Genomic DNA, 17,600 nt, shown 5'->3' on the forward strand with positions numbered 1-17,600 from the left:
TTTTTTGGGGGGTGGATGAGAAAAGAGTGCCATATTTCCTCCTCCTTTGCAGGCTCGCTGGATAGATTCCTACTGTGAAAAGTGAGGTGAGGACACCCGAGTCTGGAACCCCGTATTTATTTATTATTCAAGTATACACGGGCACATTGTAAATCGTGGTGCTATGCACACAATTTATATCACAGGTGGGTGGGATTCTGCCCTTGAGGGTTCCTGCCAACTTTGGAAAGCCCCCCCCCCCCCATGTCGGAATGAACCGCAACTCCCGCTCCTGCGCCCCTCTCCTCAGCAGCCGGCAGCGGGGAAGGCAGCAAAGGCGGGCGCGTGCCTTCCCGCTTGGAATCCAAGCGCTCGGAGGATTATTTTGGACTCTAATTCGGACCACGAATTAGGCGCTGTCCCTTGTCTGGGACGAGCGGGGCGCCTTCTCTGCCCGCAGCGAGGAGCTGCGCCGGTCGGGCCCGGCCGGCAGAGGTCAGCCTTCCGACAGCTACGACGCCTCCGCAGCCACGACCCGGAGTCGCCCCGCCGCGGCCGCCGGCCAGGTCCTTCTTTCCTCTTCTGCCCAAGAATGCCTTCAAGAGGGCAGGGCTTGCTTCCCTCGGCCTCCGCTTCCCTGTGCATTGTGGGGCGGATAGTTTCCAAAGGCTCCCGAGGAGCTTGGCCGCAAAGGAGACCCGACTACAAGTCCTACAATGCCGCGGGGTAACTGGCTGGCCGTTCCTTTTGAATGATTTCACTGCGGTTTACATTCCCAGCGAGTTTCGCAGCAGCAGCAGCAGCAGCAGGAAGAAGACGACGACGGGGAGGAAGGCGCCGCAACCATGGTGTAAGGAGCTGCCGGATTCCCTGGCGCCTCTGGCAGGGCGATCGGAGACGCGATCTCATGGCAGCCTGGGCAAAGCGGGCTGGAGGCGAGAGGTCCATGGTCGCTCCGGGGTTGGCGGGGTTGTAAAGGCTGCCGAAGGGAGGGGGGCTTGCCACTGGATCCATCCTTTTGCCTCCTAGCCCCCCCGCCTCGCCCCGCCCCCGTTGTCCTCCCTCTCTCTCTCTCTCTGCCACCTTTCCTCCCCTTTGGGAATCCCCATCGGATCGCCGGCGCGCCCCCTTCCTCGCAGCCTTGCCCGGAAAGATGTCTCTGGCCATGGACGAGGAAGACTACGCCAAGCTGGTGATGGAGTCGGGGCCCGAGTGGCTGCGCGGGGAGGTCAAGCGGCTCTTCCAGGAGCTGGGCGAAACCACCCGCGAGAAGATCCAGGCGGCCGAGTACGGGCTGGCGGTGCTGGAGGAGAAGCAGCAGCTCAAGCAGCAGTACGAGGAGCTGGAGCTGGAGTACGAGACCATCCGGGCGGAGATGGAGCAGCTGAAGGAGGTGAGGGCGACGGGGCGCGCGGGCGGGCGGGCGAGCCTGGCATGGCGACGCCCGGCATCGGCTGCGTGGTAGCCGTGGTGGTTTTTTTTTAATGGGCAAGGGGGTAAGAAGTGAGGAGAGAGATGCGGAGCATCTTCATCTGCTGGGGTAAATGGGGGAGGGGAAGGAATCGTGGGCTAGTGGTTAGAGCACAAGCGCTTTGCTGGTTATGGGACCCAGTTGTGGGGGGGGGGGTCAGGGACGCACTTCATTCTCGCGCCTGCTTTCAGGCAGGGAACTCCCCGAGTCTGCACAGTTGCAACAAAACAAGGGCCGTGTGCGCGCGTGTGCGCGTGTTGGCGGTGTGACGGGACGCGCGCCCGGCCGTGGAGGGGCTCGGCTCCTAGTTCCCGAGGAGCGCCCGCTCGCCCGCCCGCCTGTCCCTCTCGGCCCCGGTCGCTGCCCAAGGATTCAGAGGCCGGCAGGGCAGCCTGGCCCGTGCCTCTCGGGGGTGGGGTGAGGGGGTGGGTGGGTGCGCCTCGAAGACCCTTCCGCTCAGTGGGACCTCCTGTGTCTCAGCCCACGCCGGAAGGCAGCTGATGCCTGCATCATCCTCTTGCTCCTGTGGCCAGCTCAGGCGAGGCGAGTCTCTGCCGCCTGCGCGCCTCCCCCCCCCACCTCCGGCCCTCGCCGCCTCCGCTGGGAGCTGCGGCGGTGCCACAGGAGAAGCGGCGAAGGTGTCCCCCCTCCCTCTCTCCCTCCCTCCCTCCCTCTCTGCGGGCGCCGAGCCGCGCAGCCCCCTTAAAGGAGCAGCTCGGACATGCTGTTAATGCACCGTGTCCTTCCTGTGACATCTGCGGTCTCTTCTTGCGCCGCCGTGAAATGTGCCAGAGCGAGAGAGGATACCTTGAGATTAATACTCTTGGGCTCGGGTGACAGCCTGCCCTCCCGGGTGGAGACATTTGTCTTTTCCCCTTGCCGAGGTCTGTCGAGAAAAGATGCTGTGCAGGCCTCCCTCAGAAATTCAGGGGCAGCTGGTCAGCCCTGAGGGGAGGAGGGTGACTCACCCCAACATTTCAGGGTCGTTCTCCCCTCTTCATCCCCAGTCATAAGTAGGCTGTTTCTGACAGAATTAGGCACATCTTTCTGACTGGAATTATTTCTCCCTATGATAACTGACAGCTGTCTTCAGAGGCAGAATGGGCACTACTGTATTGTGGTAAGCCTGGATTTGCAGGATTTGGCCATGTGGCGTAACCTAGTGCAGAAATGAGCCAGAATGTTAAAATGGAAAATCCTAATTAACAGTTCATTTGAATGTGGGGTGGTTTTTTTTTGGCCATTTTAATATTTGACAAACCTTATCTGACAAAAGCTGCACCATTAATATTCGACATGTGAACCTTATGTGTATTTAAAAGCAAACAGAATCAAATGGACAAAGATCAGTAGCAAACGGTCATCCTTCCCAGTGCTGCCCAAACGGCCGTCTTGGTCGCTTCTTATACTGGGGCCTCGGAATCTGAAATACTGTTCATCCCTTTTCAAGGCGAATCTGCAGGATGGAATGGCAAGATGTGCAAATACAGGCCAGCTAGTTTCCTGCCTCTGCCATACTAAATGGTGAATTAGGCATTGGAAGCCATGTCTCCTGTTTGTGGCTTATAGAGGGCAACCAGACAGAAAGCAGGCTTGAGAGATAAAAAGAACCTTTGTGCTTCTGTTGCAGCATTACGTGACAGAAACTTGCTAGCCATGGGGAAATAGTGCAGGCCTAACTCAAATGTCTCTTGAAGAAAGCAAAACTCAACTTTCATTTAATTAAATAATGCAGATCCATGTTTAGTAATGGAAACATGTTCTGTTCTAATATGTATATATAAATAATGTTTTCAGGAAAGCATCATTAATTACTTTCAGACCTCATTTGTATCTGGAAATGTACGTAGGTGAATTTAAGGGTACGGCTAGAAATGCTGCTGTCAGCAGGGAAAATCCTTACACAGAGTGTGGATTTTTGCTTTGCTTTGTTTTATTGCTCCTGTTCTTTGTGCTCTGTTAATGGAACATCTGTACCCCTTAGCAGATGTTAAACCTTTCTTGGGCTTGGTGGTAGTTGTGATTGAGATATGATCAGATGTGAAATGTAGTATCTATTTCAGAACTTGTTGCTCCATCCTTTGACATCTGGAATTGATGTATCTTATGGCAGGGATTGGGGGGAGGGGAAGATCTGTGCTTATATTCTCAATTTGTACAAGAAAGAGAGCTCTTGTATAGAATTTTTTTTGTCTGTGCAGTATTTTAAAAAAAACACCCTGAGTGTTCATTCAGTATGGGATAGGCTGGGGAAGATTATAGTTCTTAGAACTTTTTGATGTTAGAAAGAAATATGGAACTCATTAAGAACTTACAAAATCTCTAACAGATGTATATTGAACAGCCTTTCTTTGTTTGATGCTTGTTTTTGTTAAGATTGTTTGGAAGACTTTCAGTCTCTTCCTGTGTAGGTTTAATTAGGAGTAAGTTCAGATGTGCTTGGCTTAGCCCTGAGGAATGTTAGGTTTTGAGCTAGTCTTTATTAGACAGTGGTACTGTCCATTGGCAGTTACTGAAGGTATGAGATACTAAATGTTTGTATTTAGGTTTCCGGAGCCAATTTGGGCAACAGTATTTAGGCCCTGGTCCTGTCACACTCAGGGCACTATCAGGCAGTATGGGGCATGCAGTGGGTCCTAAGGGATGAATGGCCATAAGGTCTGATAAAGGTCATGGAGCAACATTTGATCATTCTGTAAGTGGTGAAATGTTACATTCTGAAAATGGGTGCTTGTGGAACCTGACGTTTCTGTTGACTGAATCTGGTATGACTAAGGTCTGTACTTTGCCTAGTCGAATGCTAATTCTAACACAGGTTAATTTAAATGAAAAAAAAATAAGGGGGGGGGATAACAGCATATCGGTTCAGCTCTTCTCGTAGAGACAAATGCGCTGAGCTTGGAGATGGTCAGGTCCAGCAGCTCTGAATTTATGAGGATACAATGCCATTCCTTGGGACATATTGGCAACCTGCAACTTTTACTTGACAGCCTTTAAAAAAAGAAACAGTTCTTATTTGAAAGAAAAAAGCAAAATAGCCCCATTGTGAGGTTTGCCTGTGTCTTTTCTGTCACTGTTGCAGGTAGGTAGTCTCTTCCTGAAGCCTGTCCTAAAGATAGATTTGATAGAGTAGACCTTTGGACTATATGGGCGGGATAGAAATCTAATAAAATAAAATTAAAAAATAAATGGAGCCCTCAATTGCATAATAGTGATGTTGGCCATTCCTTTCTTGGACCGATGGAATGAATTTTATTTTATTTTTGCACTTTAGGACTATTTAAAATTGGCTAGTGTTTGCTCCTTGAGTTTAAACTAGATAAAATGAATTGGAAAGATACTTCTCCCAGAGCTAATTCGATGTTCACTCTTCGTTATATCAACATTAAGCGCAATCTTCTTCTATTAATTAGAACATGCTTACAGCTTCATTCTTAGTTCTCATGCATGGCCTGTTAGTTCTGGCCTTAAACAATAGGATATGGAACTATATTGATAATTGCAGGAACCCAATCATTACATGTTATCAACATTTCTGTTTAGACAAAAGCAGAGGCATCTGCAGTAATTGGGAAGCACACTCCTTTTGTGTGCTTTTCCCCTGCTTTTACATAAAAAAAGTAGCAATTATTACAAGTCCTCCTATTGACATAGTTGCAGCTCGCCCAATGGAATGGTTGATACTATTAACGCCTCTGGATCTGTAATGTAATCTTGGCCTTTTTGCTTTGTTTCTGGTGTAGGTTCTGGAATTTCTGGTGATCCCATTAATTTCTCAATAGTAATGGGAATGCCCTGTGAAACAGAATGCATTCCAGGGTTAGGCAGTGCTGAAAACTGTGCAGGTGGAAATAATGCATTTTAATGCAGTTTATTTCCCTTCTTGAGGAAATGATGTATCTGGAATTCGTGCTGTTACTCTGTTTCTCTTCTTTTTAACTTAGTTGCTCCTTAGCACTTTCCTTAGTTTAAGCAGTGAGATTTAGCTGAATAGCTACAGTCTCTTCCATGTGAATGTGTAAGGTCAAGTTTGTTTGTGCGATGAATTCGAGCAATGCCACATAAATAACCTCTGTCCCATACCCTCTGGTGTGACCCTTCCAAGAAAGAGGTTCCTGTGCATTGACTAGTTTGCTGCACGTGCTACACAAAAGAGCCACTGTATAAGGTAAAAGCTCTGTAGCTAGTGCTTGAATTGCATCAATGTCCTTGTCTCCGAAGGGTCACTTTTAGGTCTTGATGCTTATGGTGACTTCTTCCATATTCTACCCATTTGAGAGTCCACACCATCTGCTTTGTTTTATGCATTGCAGGAAGAGGCTTGCACTCTATTGCAGTGCATATGAGGATATGAGGATTAGGATTATTACTTACACAGAGGAGCTAAAATGTAATTTTTCTAAACAAACATTAATTTATATATGTATAATACACAGAACTGCAATTCTATATTTTATATAAGGAGTACTAGATAAAGCAAAATATATTTATTCTATCTAAAAAATTTTATCTGTTCTATTTTCTATTAAAATAATGAATTTTATTCTAAATATAATTTTTTACAGAGAACATTTTCTACTCTACTAAAATCTTCCCCTACTATCCTATATACTGCTAAAAGGCTCAGGTTTGGGTGTAACTGTGAATCCCACAAGCTGGATGTAGGAAGTGTGGGTTCTTAAGTGAAAAAGGAGAAATATATTCTTATTTCTTTTTTTTTTTAACTTAGTAGATATCATGGAAGTGTGACATTTTGAAAAAATGGGGTTCAGCCTGCTGACGATCATTTCCAGTTCTAAGATGCTGGCAAAATGTTAGGAGTTCAAGAAAAAGTTTTCTCCCAGCCTTGTCTTTGTTCCTGGAAACCACTGAGCATAGGATCTAATTGGGCTGCTTTGCATTTTTGGCTTTAGAACCTAATATTTCTGTGTACCGGAGGAGTCCAGTGGTGTTGAGAAATCGTTGTGTGGTAGCCAAAAACCATTTGCTGGATGGTAGCCTGTTATTGTCAGGCAGGTAGGCAGGCACTGGACCACACAAGTTTGAATGTTAGAAAGCAATTATATAATTGTGGCATAATTCTGCTTTAAAAATAGTTGTTTCTCTGTGTCTCTGCTGGTATTACCATATAAGGTCTATCAGACTGGCTGAGAACAGGGAAGGGAAAAAAGAGATTTGGGGTGTGTGGGGCTCATCAGCAGTGGCAGAGTAAGATGGAACTGGAGGTTCTGCAAGAGACATGCTCTCCTTTCTGATCAATGGAAATTTTGTCCTTCTGTCTTCTGTTTTTGAGACATTGCTGCTTTTCTGCAGAACCGTGAGGGTTTAAAACCTTGTGAATAATCCAGAAATGTTGCAGTCTTCTTGTTGGATCCAGCAAATTATCTGAAGAGCTTGCCTATGAATACAGCTTACATTGTTCCTTTACTCACATGACGTTTAGCTGTATCTCTGTATAAGTTTAATCCTCTACTTCTGATTTTGGGGTAGGGGAGACCTGGATTTTCAGGAAAGCAATCCTTTGCCATCATACACAAAGCCCTGCCTTTACTCCCCTGTAAGTGGTTCTGTTTTCAATAGCACTCCTGTCATAAATCAGGATTACTTGCATGAGGTTTTGCGGAGTCAGCTTTGGTCAGAAGACAGTGATTGTATGCAGAGCCTAATCACTGGCTGTCTAGGTGATTTGTAGGGGTGGGGAATGAAGCCGACAATCCTTATTTCAAAAGAGGTTATCTGCTCTGCATGGTGCTTTGATCTGTATTTGTGATGTCAGCTAGATTTCTAGCTCACTGAAACTTAAGGCTGAGGCTTGCAGCTGCTTTCTGATTGGCTGTCAAGGCCAGGGGGTGTCATTCTTGATGACTGAATCCCTGACAGCACTATGAATTATTTATTTCTTTGATGCAAATGCTATACAGCGTGTTTGTGTACTGTATATGTGTTCATATATATGTTCATATATGTGTATTCATGAATGAGATATCATGATTTGTTTAAGAAACTTGAACCTATAGAGCTTTTGTAGGTAAAATATATACAGAATTCACATTCCTATTTCATTATGGTTGTTAAGAAAGAGGATTTATAATAATTATTTAAAGACACGCACATTCTGCTCCTCATCAGGCTTGATCCTGACCAAGTTAAGTATGTGCAGGTCTGGAAGATTTCATTGAAGAAACATTAAACAATATTTTATTAATCTAATTCCAAAACAATGAACAGCAAGTAGATTATTTAACTTAACTTCAGGTGCAACAAGTTGTGATAAAAGTTATTCCTGGATGGAATGCTTCTCAGTGTTGTAGCTAGAAAGCCAACATGTTGAGGAGAATGGATCTAGACTACATTCTTAGTGTTAAACAAATTCAAGTTGCTTCTGACTTATGGTGGCCTCAATTGGGGCTCCAGGTATATGAAATACTTAAGAAATGCTACACCCAGTGGGTTCTCATGGCTGAATGGGGATTTGAACTAGTGTAACACTCTCTTCACTACACCACACTGGTTCATGACTAGATCCTTGTACATTGAAATAATCCAGGGAAACCAAAATAGCTAGCAAAAGCTTCCCTTTAAGGCAGGGGTCCCCAACCCCTGGGCTGTGGACCGGTACTGGCTCATGGCTTTGGAAGGACTGGGATACCAAGACAGATTTTCGAAGGCCAAAGGAACATGTGTGTATGCATGCACTCCTGCACACAGACACTCCTGCGGAAACACACGCATGCACATCTGTCTGCCCCCCACATGCATGCCTCCCACATGCATACATGCACCCCCACCTACCCACCCCTACAGACGCATGTATGTTCCCTGTACTCATGTACAGATGTACGCCCGCCCGCCCCCCAGGTCCTTGGGAGAATGGTCTTCAACTAAATCGGTCCCTGGTATCAGAAAGGGTGGGACCAACTGCTTTAAGGCACAGCTTGACCAAATGAGGAGGAAGGTGCAGGCAGTGTTGATATCATCTTTAAAAGCCTTTATCTGAGTACCCTCAATATCTGATGTGAAGCACAAGGTGACTCAGAAAGAATTTATTTGGTGTTAGCATCTAATCTCTTGTGCCTAATGCTTCACAGTTTAGATTTAAGCTTTTTGTTTATTTTTCCATGCCTTTTTTTCATTTGGCTACAAAATTTGCCTCTCAGTGATGCAATTTTGCAGCTGCAGAAGGCTTCTGATTCTGTAGAAGCATCCCATTGATGGAGAGGAGGCAGTAATTTATATTAATGTGGATTGATTTCCTCTCCTGCCACCTCTCCTTGAGGACAGTGAGGAGATGACGTTGGGTTCTCCATTTCTCTGGGAGGTGGAAAGTAAGCAAAATCTCACACTACTGGTATGGAGCACTCTTAGTAGAACTTTTCACAGAGAGTGCTATGCTCATATCCAGGAAAGTAGGATCTGACCCATTGTGCAGTAAATCACTGTTGTTATTTTGTCCTATTGTTTTAATATTTTTGATGTTTGGATTATATGATAAATGATATATTTTGTTGCTGCCTTTGAGTTGTATTTGTAAGCCACCTTGAAAATGTTTAAAATTAAAAAGCAAGGGAGATTCCCTTCCCGCATACATAATTAAGGTGCAGCACGATTCACCAGAGGATTCTTCTGTACAGCTTGTACTGAAATACTGCTGTGAAGCCATCATTCACTTTAGCAAGATAATTTGTTGGTGAGTTATGCCCATGGACCACCTCTGTACTGTGTGTGCAAGGTTCAAAGCCAGCGTTATTTGCATTTTAATAATAACATGGGGTAAAAGAGGTGAAGAAGAGAGTCCACATTGTATATTTTACCCCCCCTCCCTAAAAAGCTAATTTAATCCTAGTTTTTTTTTATGCAGGATGTTTGGAAGCACCAAGTAGACTGCAAGACTGCATATTTTGGAAACTCTGTTTATGCATAAGTAACATCCTTTAGGCTGAAATTCTACACTGACATCTGTAAAAATAAGCATTGTTGAATTCATTGGGTATAAATTCTAAGGAAACATAGATAAAATTGAGCTCTAAAGCATGTAATATTTTTTAATTTTAAGCTGTCTGTCTCTAAACCTCTTTCTGTCTCTTCTATCTCTTCATCTTTCTTGCCTTTCAGTGCCACATATGGCATGAAGAGTTCAGAGAGACTGAGGTCCTGAGGTGAAAGAGAGCAGATAAGAAACCAGGAGGGTTCTATTGTTACTGCAATCTGAGCAAAACCAGGAACAAACAAATTGTTTCCTGCCATCTAAAAAAGTCTTTGCCGTCCATGGGCTGGCCTTGGATTCTCCTCAGTGGCATCTACACACAAAGCAGGATAAAAATGTGCTGAGGCTCCTATGTTTTTCCACGTTTAAGAGGCTGTTTGGCATTCCTCTCAAAATGAGCATGGCTCTAACAGTTACGCAAGACTGGAAATTTAATATTTTGGTTTTTTTAGAAGCCCCTCATAATCTGAGCTTTCGTTGTAGTTTACTTGTGCATAAATCTAAATCTATATAAGTTGCCCCGGATTGTCTGCTTATATTAAAATTGCAGACCAAAAAGGGGATGGGATGGCAGCAGCTAGAGGCTGGAACACAGTGGGGCTGGAAGCAACTTCTTGATGCTGGCCATAAAGGGGTCAAAATAACCTTCAGTCTTCATGTATATTATTCAGTAGTTGAAATTGCCTTTAAATCAAAGGCCATATTTAAAACTTCCTATTTTTAAGAGGCAAATTGTTGTGATTTGATGCCCTCCCCCTTCCTATTTGACAGAGCAGGCAGAGAAAGCTTAGGATACTGGAATGAATAGCCCAAATGGACCTCCAAAGTTTCCTTTTTTCCTGCTCTTCTGAATGTGAAGTTATGACTAATCGGTTACCCTGCAGGGCCATAAGGGTACTTCCAGGGAATGATTCATTCTTCAGGCATCCATCTGTGCTTGCTCTCTTAGCTTCTGGCAGAATGCAGGAAAGTATTTGTTGGTAACCCAGCAACAGAAGAATATAGCAGGGCTTTGGAATATGATCTATGAAAACCTTAACACAGGGAGAGACACAAATAAACTCTTGGCATTCAAACCATTTTCATAGCTTAGAATGGAAAGGCATAGAATTTCTCAACTATATCTGTGTAAGATTGTTGAATTGTGTCGTTTCCCTCCCCCCCCTTGCCTTCAACTACAGTACTGACTAGAATCCTAGTCATGAAAAAGTGCTGATCTTGTTGCTAGACCCAAAGGTTTAATGTGGGTGGGGAGTGTTTGTGTCCCTCCAGGATGTTTTTCTTGTTGGCTTGATCTCTCTCTCTCCCGATCTTTCTCTCTCTCATTTTTGTAGATGCAGATTCGCCCAAGACTGGTTTGTTGTTTAGAGTTTCTTGTAGAGTTTTTTTGGGGGGAAGAGATTATGTCTGCATTTCTTTGGAACATAATTAAACTGCTTTGCTGCACACATAACATGGCAGACTCCTGTATAAGACTATCACAATGGTTCCTAACTTTGGATCTCTGGATGTTCTTGGACTAAAACTCCCAGAAGCCTTCACCACTAGCTGTGCTGGCCAGGGACCCAAGGTTGGAAAACATGGGACTATTATTCTATATGAAAAGCCATTCTAAGAAATGGCCAGGAAAATGTCTCAGAGAAAAGTTTATATGTAAGCAGATCTATGATTCTGTGGTCCTGCGTGGTGAGACATGTGACACTTTTGGACTTTCTTTTTTGATTCCTCATATGTTGATATAAAGAATTGTCTTATTTTTCCACAGTAGTTTTCTGAATTTTTTTATTTTAGTTGCTGAGCTGCATGTTTACATTTTTCCTTTCAAGACTGTATAATCTTAGCCTTTATGTTTGTGGGAATAAGGTTATGGAAGAGTTTCTGCATAATCCAAAAGCATATTTACTTTAAATACTGTCAAGCTCAATGGAATTTTTACTAAGTGTAGTTAGCATTGTAGTTATCATCCGAAGAAAACAGTTTTGGATTTCTTTATCCCGTTTTGGCAGACTGTGGAAACTGTTAAGGCTTCTGGCAAATAATAGTAAAAATATCACCTCTTACAGTGGCTATATGTCCCCTGGCTGGTGTGAAGTGCAGGAAACATTTTTCGTGACAGTATATTTTTGACTGAAGTCTAATGTTTCGCTGCTCTGAAAATTCTGCTTTGTTTCTATCTGCATCATTTTATGTTATAGTTTTGTATACCCTGTGGTTTAATAAGTAAATCAAGTTTGGCTAATTATAAGGTAGTGCAAGCAAAGGAAAACAACAATGTAAGTTAAAGACACGTCCTTGCCCCAAGATATTCTGATCTTAAACGCAGACAAGAAAGGAAGGAGGAGCAAGGGAGCTGGAAGTGAGCAGACACAAATATGCAGAGGTGAGGAGCTGGTGGCCCTTCAAATGTTGCTCTACAGCTCTCACTGCTCTTAGCTGCTGATCCTGCTGTCTGGAACTTAGGAGGAGTTACAGTGCAACAACAGCTTACATGTTCCAAGACCTCCTTGGAAGAGCGTGTCGTCTTTACAGGCTGGTGAACGCAAATCATTTAAAGCAAGAAAATGTTTGCTAGCTCTATTTAAAAGCAACAACAACAACAACAACAACAAAACAAAACAAAAGCACCCCTCTGGCTCACCCACAGGGCTAAGAACATTCTGGATCAAAGTAAGGGTCTATCTAGTCTGGTGGTTCCCAATCTTGGGTCCCCAGATATTCTAGGACTAAATCCTCCAGAAGTCTTTACCACTAGCTGTGCTTGCCAGGATTTCTGGGAGTTGTAGTCCAAGAACATCTGGAGACCCAAGATTGAGAGGCGCTGATCTGGTCCAACATTCTGTCCACACAGTGGCTGATGAATTGCTTCTGGGAAGTCTGCCAGCAGGGCATGAGTGTCGTTGCACCTTCTGCTGTACATTCTTCAGGAAATGATATACAGCTACTTACTGCTTCTGATAATGGAAATAGTATGTTGCCCTCCTGAGTATTGTCTTTTGATGGCTTTATCTCCATACATTTAGTCTCCTTTTTTAAAGCTATCTGAATCAGTAGCCTTGTGGCAGTGAGTTCCACAGTTCACATATAGGATGTGTGAAGAGTGTTTCCTTTTGCATATCCTGTCTCCACTGTTTAGCTTCATTTTTTCCCTGAGTCCCATTTAAAGGAAATTTTACCTTCATCTGCCCTAGAATGGGCTTGTCATTTCCCCCTGATTTGTGTAATTTGCCCTGACAATATCTGGTCAAACTCTATTAATTGATCTGTTATTGCGATGCAGAAAATGGTGAAAGACACAGTCTACGCATTTTGCTTTGGGACTATGACTATTTCCCATTCTTTTAGGTCCAAGAGAGGAGCATTCCAGGGTTTTCCTTTTTCCGGACATGGACTGCAGATTTTATGTCTGCCTTAGTCTTGGTCTGGCTGCTCAGTGGATTAGGTGTCAGAGGCTCCCTCATGGCATATTTAAAATCGAAAGTAACAAGCCAAGATGTTCTAAAAACACCTACTACAGTACTTAATATAAATTTCACAAAGCTTACAAGCTGTTTTGGGAAGTTGCTCCTAAAAAGTTATTGCTTACATGTCAGAGGCCTGAAAAGGTTTTACGGTTATAAAACGAACAAAGCTGAATGCTTTAACTTCTTTTTATTCAAAATTATCTACAATTATTAATTTTACTTCACAAATGAGAATTTTACAAGCCACTGATTAGTGGCTAGGAAAAACATGTCTAAGTACTGAGCTAATATATGCCCTTTAACTGTGTAAAGATAAGTTACATTACACCAGAAGAGATACAATATAGCTGAGTTATGCCTTGTATGCTCCAAAGTTGGCATTAACTTTCTTGCTGTTTTTTTTTTTTAAATCAGGGAACAGGAGTACAAACATTAGGGGATGGAGAAGTGACAGTAAGGGACAATACCTGTGTCTCTCTGTAGTTGTAAGAAGTTGAACGCAGGCTCAATGAATTAAAAAAGTGTTGAGAAATCAGTTCATGGTGTGTTGAAATACATGATAATTGAAGTTCTGATTGCTGTGCAGTATTTCTTGAGTGTTAAAAATAATAAATCTATTATTGAGTGACTTATTGTGGTATTTTTAAAATGGCAGGTAAAAAAATAAAGTTCCAGTGTGGTCCGTAATGAACAGAAAATGAAAACAGAAAGCAGATTTGGGTAATGTCATCATACCTGCCAAACTGTTCTGAAAAACTCAAAAAATTGAACTCCCTTTTGTAGCATTTCAGTGGTTCTGATTAGAGAAAAGGGTATTCGTATATGGATAACCCTGCACAGGTGGCATTAACGAGGGTCCAGACCCATGGGTCAGATGGCCCATTCACCGAGTAATTCTGCCAGTGGCTCCACAGCGCATGATCCGCTCATCACTCTTCGACCTTGCAGCGAGGCTCGTCCTCCTGACTCCTGCCAGGAGTAGGGAGTGGATCGCGCGCTGCAGAGCCATTTGTAGGATCGCACCATTTACGGCGGATTGGTGATGGACCATCCGGCTTCATAGGGCTGGACCCTCATTAAGGCCACCTGTGCAGGGATATACACATACAAATAACCCCATCTCTAGTTCTGATCAAAGACTGTGTCCAAATCTGCATTTTCTTCTTGTCTGTGAACCATATACGTAGTTATTTTTAAACTTATGGATATATTAAAAAGGGATTAATTATAAGTAACTCATTTTTGATAATTAGTTATCTCCAAGATTGTTTTACAACATACTCTCTTTGGTGTGCTGCTTTCTAATCTTTCAGCCTGCTGAATTATTACAAATTATGCAATGGCAGAAAACTCATGATGCGCCCAAGGCAATAAAAGCATGAGAACCAATCCTTTCTGCATATTCAGCGGGTCCCGGGCTTAAGCAGGCTCCAGAAGTGCATTTATGTGATGAAACATATGGGAAAGTATATGTATCTTTTGTTTAGCTTTTGGCATGTGTATACCCTGAAGAAGACGTGGGTAACATTATATTTTTTTAGATAATGGGTTGTTGATTTTTTCTGTTGAAATAGCACAATAGACTTTGTAATTTTAACAACACATAACCACATGGGTTTTATCAGTCACCATTCAGATTTCTGATTAACAATAGGAAACTTGAACCTAAATGGATTGCGGTTTTTGTGACAAGTTATCTTTTGTTGCATATATATTTAGTGGCATTAAATAATATAAAAAAGGTTACCTGGCAAGATTTTAAAAGTTACCTTGCTAGCTCATACATTATATTTTTACAGAGCAAATGCTAAAGTATTTAGTAATTTGTATATTACCTGATTATATTGGCTTTTATATTGCCTTGTGGCTATATCCACTTATGGAAAGGGCTTCAGGAGATAACCTCGAGGCAAAATCCGGAGCTGGAGTCCCGGAGGCAGTTTGTGTCATTCTGCCAACTCCTGCGACGTCACTGGAACCAGTTGTACTGGCTCTTGCCTTTCCACTGGACTATTTCAGCGACGTGGAGAGGGGGGATTTGCTGCTTGGGTAACAGCCTATCCTCCGTTTTATTTTACCCAGGCTTCGTGCTCTGGAGAGGACACTCCAGCTTCGCATACAGCGTCGAAACAACACAGGAAGTAGCAGTTACCGGTTATAAGTCTTTGCTCAATTGGCATAGAGCATGACGCCAGGGGCTACTTCTGACGGTGGGAGAGGTCATTGCACCTCAATAGGTAGATACCGCCCGCCTTAAGCTGGGCAGCCCCCAGCCAGTAAGGTGCTACCTCGCCACGGTCTGTTAACTTCACGGGGTGTGTGGGGTTTAGGGTCAAACCTGACAAGCAGATCGATAACCGTGCACCATGCAACAATCGTAAGTCACAAAAGCAGCAAAACCAGGGAGCTGGACAGGGGACAGATTGGATTTGTCTTCAGTGTGGAAGAGACTGTCACTCTCGAATCGGCCTCCTCAGCCACACTAGACGCTGTTCCAAGTCCTCCATACAGAGCACGGTACCATAGTCTTTCGAGACTGAAGGATGCCTAAAATTGGCTTTTAATTTCGAATGTACATTATTTATTAGTACAATTTAAATGTTTTCCTTCTCCAGACATGCATCAGCTTTACTGAAATGTACCTGAAATGTTTTGCTCCAGGTATGACTTACCATGATAGGCAACAGGGTTTCATCTATTGTGTTGGATAGTGTAGCAGTCAAGTGCTGTTGAATTATGTGGGCATGCAACATGATGTCAGCAGTCATGAATAGATATGATTTCAAATAACTTCTATAGTCCAAATCCCATTACCAAACAGCTGTTGTCCATTATATTGATAATAGTGGTGTAACAGTGCAGTCCTGGTAAGCTTGCATGTAATTGAGATATAAAGGAATGATACAGGACCATGACTGTGCATTCTAGGATGCTAATAAAGGGATGGCCAGAATCCTGTTGCTTACATGCACTGGAATAAATCTACATAAATTTACAGTTGGATGAAGGATTAAATTGTGTATTCGCAAAGGCTTTCACAGCCGGGATCTAATGGTTGTTGTGGGTTTTTCGGGCTCTTTGGCTGTGTTCCGTTGAGGTGTCTTCTGGGGAGAGTTGGCGTCCCGATAGGTTGATGATGATGTGTGAGGTGTCTAGTGTAGGTTTCTGTTGGCTTGTTATTTGTTGAATTTCTGTTTTTGTCTGGCTGTGTGGTTCATCATTTCTTTTTCCATCTTTTTGTAAGAAAGGGTATCAATCTTGTCCCAATCTTGACTTCTCATTTTTTGGCTGATAGTGATGTGTAGGCATAGTAGTTCTTTGTCTGTGGAATCCAGAACACGGCCAAAGAGCCCGAAAAACCCACAACAGCGATTAAATTGTGTGTTTTCAGGGAAAAGGCTGAGGAATTATGATGGGACTAATGCTTCAAAGCTGAGTGTGAACTCTGGCTAAACCTTTGATATGGATTGGAGACTTCGGCACAAGCAGCATGGCTCTCCCCTCCCGCATGATTCAGACTGTCTTCGTTTTTAAAGCTTCCCTAAAAAGAATGGGGGAAAAGGCATTGTCCTCTCATTACTCGCAAAATTAGAAACTTAATGGGAGCACACGACTTGGAAGCTAGGGTCCATTTATCTTAGAATTTGGCAAACGCACGGTTCTTCCTTGGCTGACCACTAAAACACTATCTCGGCATTCACAAGAGAAGATGAAGAAGTCTGTATCTTTTGGTTGCTTTAAACTTTTTAAAAAAATTAATCTGTTTTTCAGGGTTTGATTTAGTCTGTTTTTTAAAAGCCGAAGTTGATGTTTTGCCTCTCCACTCCCCAGTCTGCATTTCAAATCATTTAGCAACCTTTTTTTTTTTGTCTGTTTGGACAGGAAATAGGAACTTCTGGTTCATACACACAGCTGGTTTAAATAAACCTCAAACTGAAGGGAATGTTGAAAACTTCTCTCTCCCTGTCCCCAACTCAGCCTGTGTCCCAAAGGTCTTGACCACCATACTGAGACTTTAGCAGTGAGGATCATTTGTGAAAACAGTATATCTTGTGAAGGGTATTCGGATTTTTTTCAAACACATTGTTTTTGAAATGATCAAACCTGCCCTGAGTTTTTAAATGCTGAACATTTAAACTGGCATTACAACATGGCAGCATAAAACTGATAAAATAAAGAGGGAAAAAGAATTAAATGCAAGGACAGCAGTGAAATGCTACCCTCGTTGTACTGATCTGGGAAGGATAACAAGTTCATGGACAAGATCAGATCAGAACAACTGATGGTATATAAATAGGTCTCGCGGTCTTACTCCCGACACAGTGGATTCATCTCAGTTGGGGGGAGGGCACTGTTTTTCTGCCAGCAAGAACATTTCTCTGAGCAGATTTCCTCACTAGAGGAAAGAGAGGAAGGCTGATATTCACTGATTTCCTCCTGCTTCTCCAGCTCAGACCGCCACCTCCCTGGTTACTCTGCAGGGTCCTCCAAATGTCTGGGTTAGGTTTGGAGAAAATCTCCTGCTAGGGTAGGGAGGATTTAGTGAAGACTAACATATTTTCCAGCTCACTGCTGAGATTCTCCTAGCACAGAAATGTGGAACTTTGACAACCCTGGTTCCAGATTTTTCACCCCAATCCCCTTCCATGGGCTGCACCAGGCCTAGGAAATCCTGGAAAATAATTTGAAAGTGGGGGGGGGGAAG

The 17,600-nt window shown here is 43.4% G+C and overlaps 1 protein-coding gene across 3 annotated transcripts in view; it reads left to right on the top strand.

Moving 5' to 3' along the window:
* The first annotated feature begins 1,018 nt into the window (after positions 1-1,018).
* BICD2 (BICD cargo adaptor 2) overlaps positions 1,019-17,600 on the top strand; it is a 118,029-nt gene continuing 101,447 nt past the window's right edge. For all 3 annotated transcript variants that reach the window (XM_020803843.3, XM_020803852.3, XM_020803834.3), the window contains exon 1: positions 1,019-1,372. In XM_020803843.3, the coding sequence (XP_020659502.2) occupies positions 1,133-1,372 (240 nt within the window). In that variant the 5' untranslated portion in view covers positions 1,019-1,132. The remainder of the gene's footprint in view (positions 1,373-17,600) is intronic.

The sequence above is a fragment of the Pogona vitticeps genome, chromosome 2 (assembly GCF_051106095.1).
Source record: "Pogona vitticeps strain Pit_001003342236 chromosome 2, PviZW2.1, whole genome shotgun sequence".
In the NCBI taxonomy this organism is placed as follows: domain Eukaryota; kingdom Metazoa; phylum Chordata; class Lepidosauria; order Squamata; family Agamidae; genus Pogona; species Pogona vitticeps.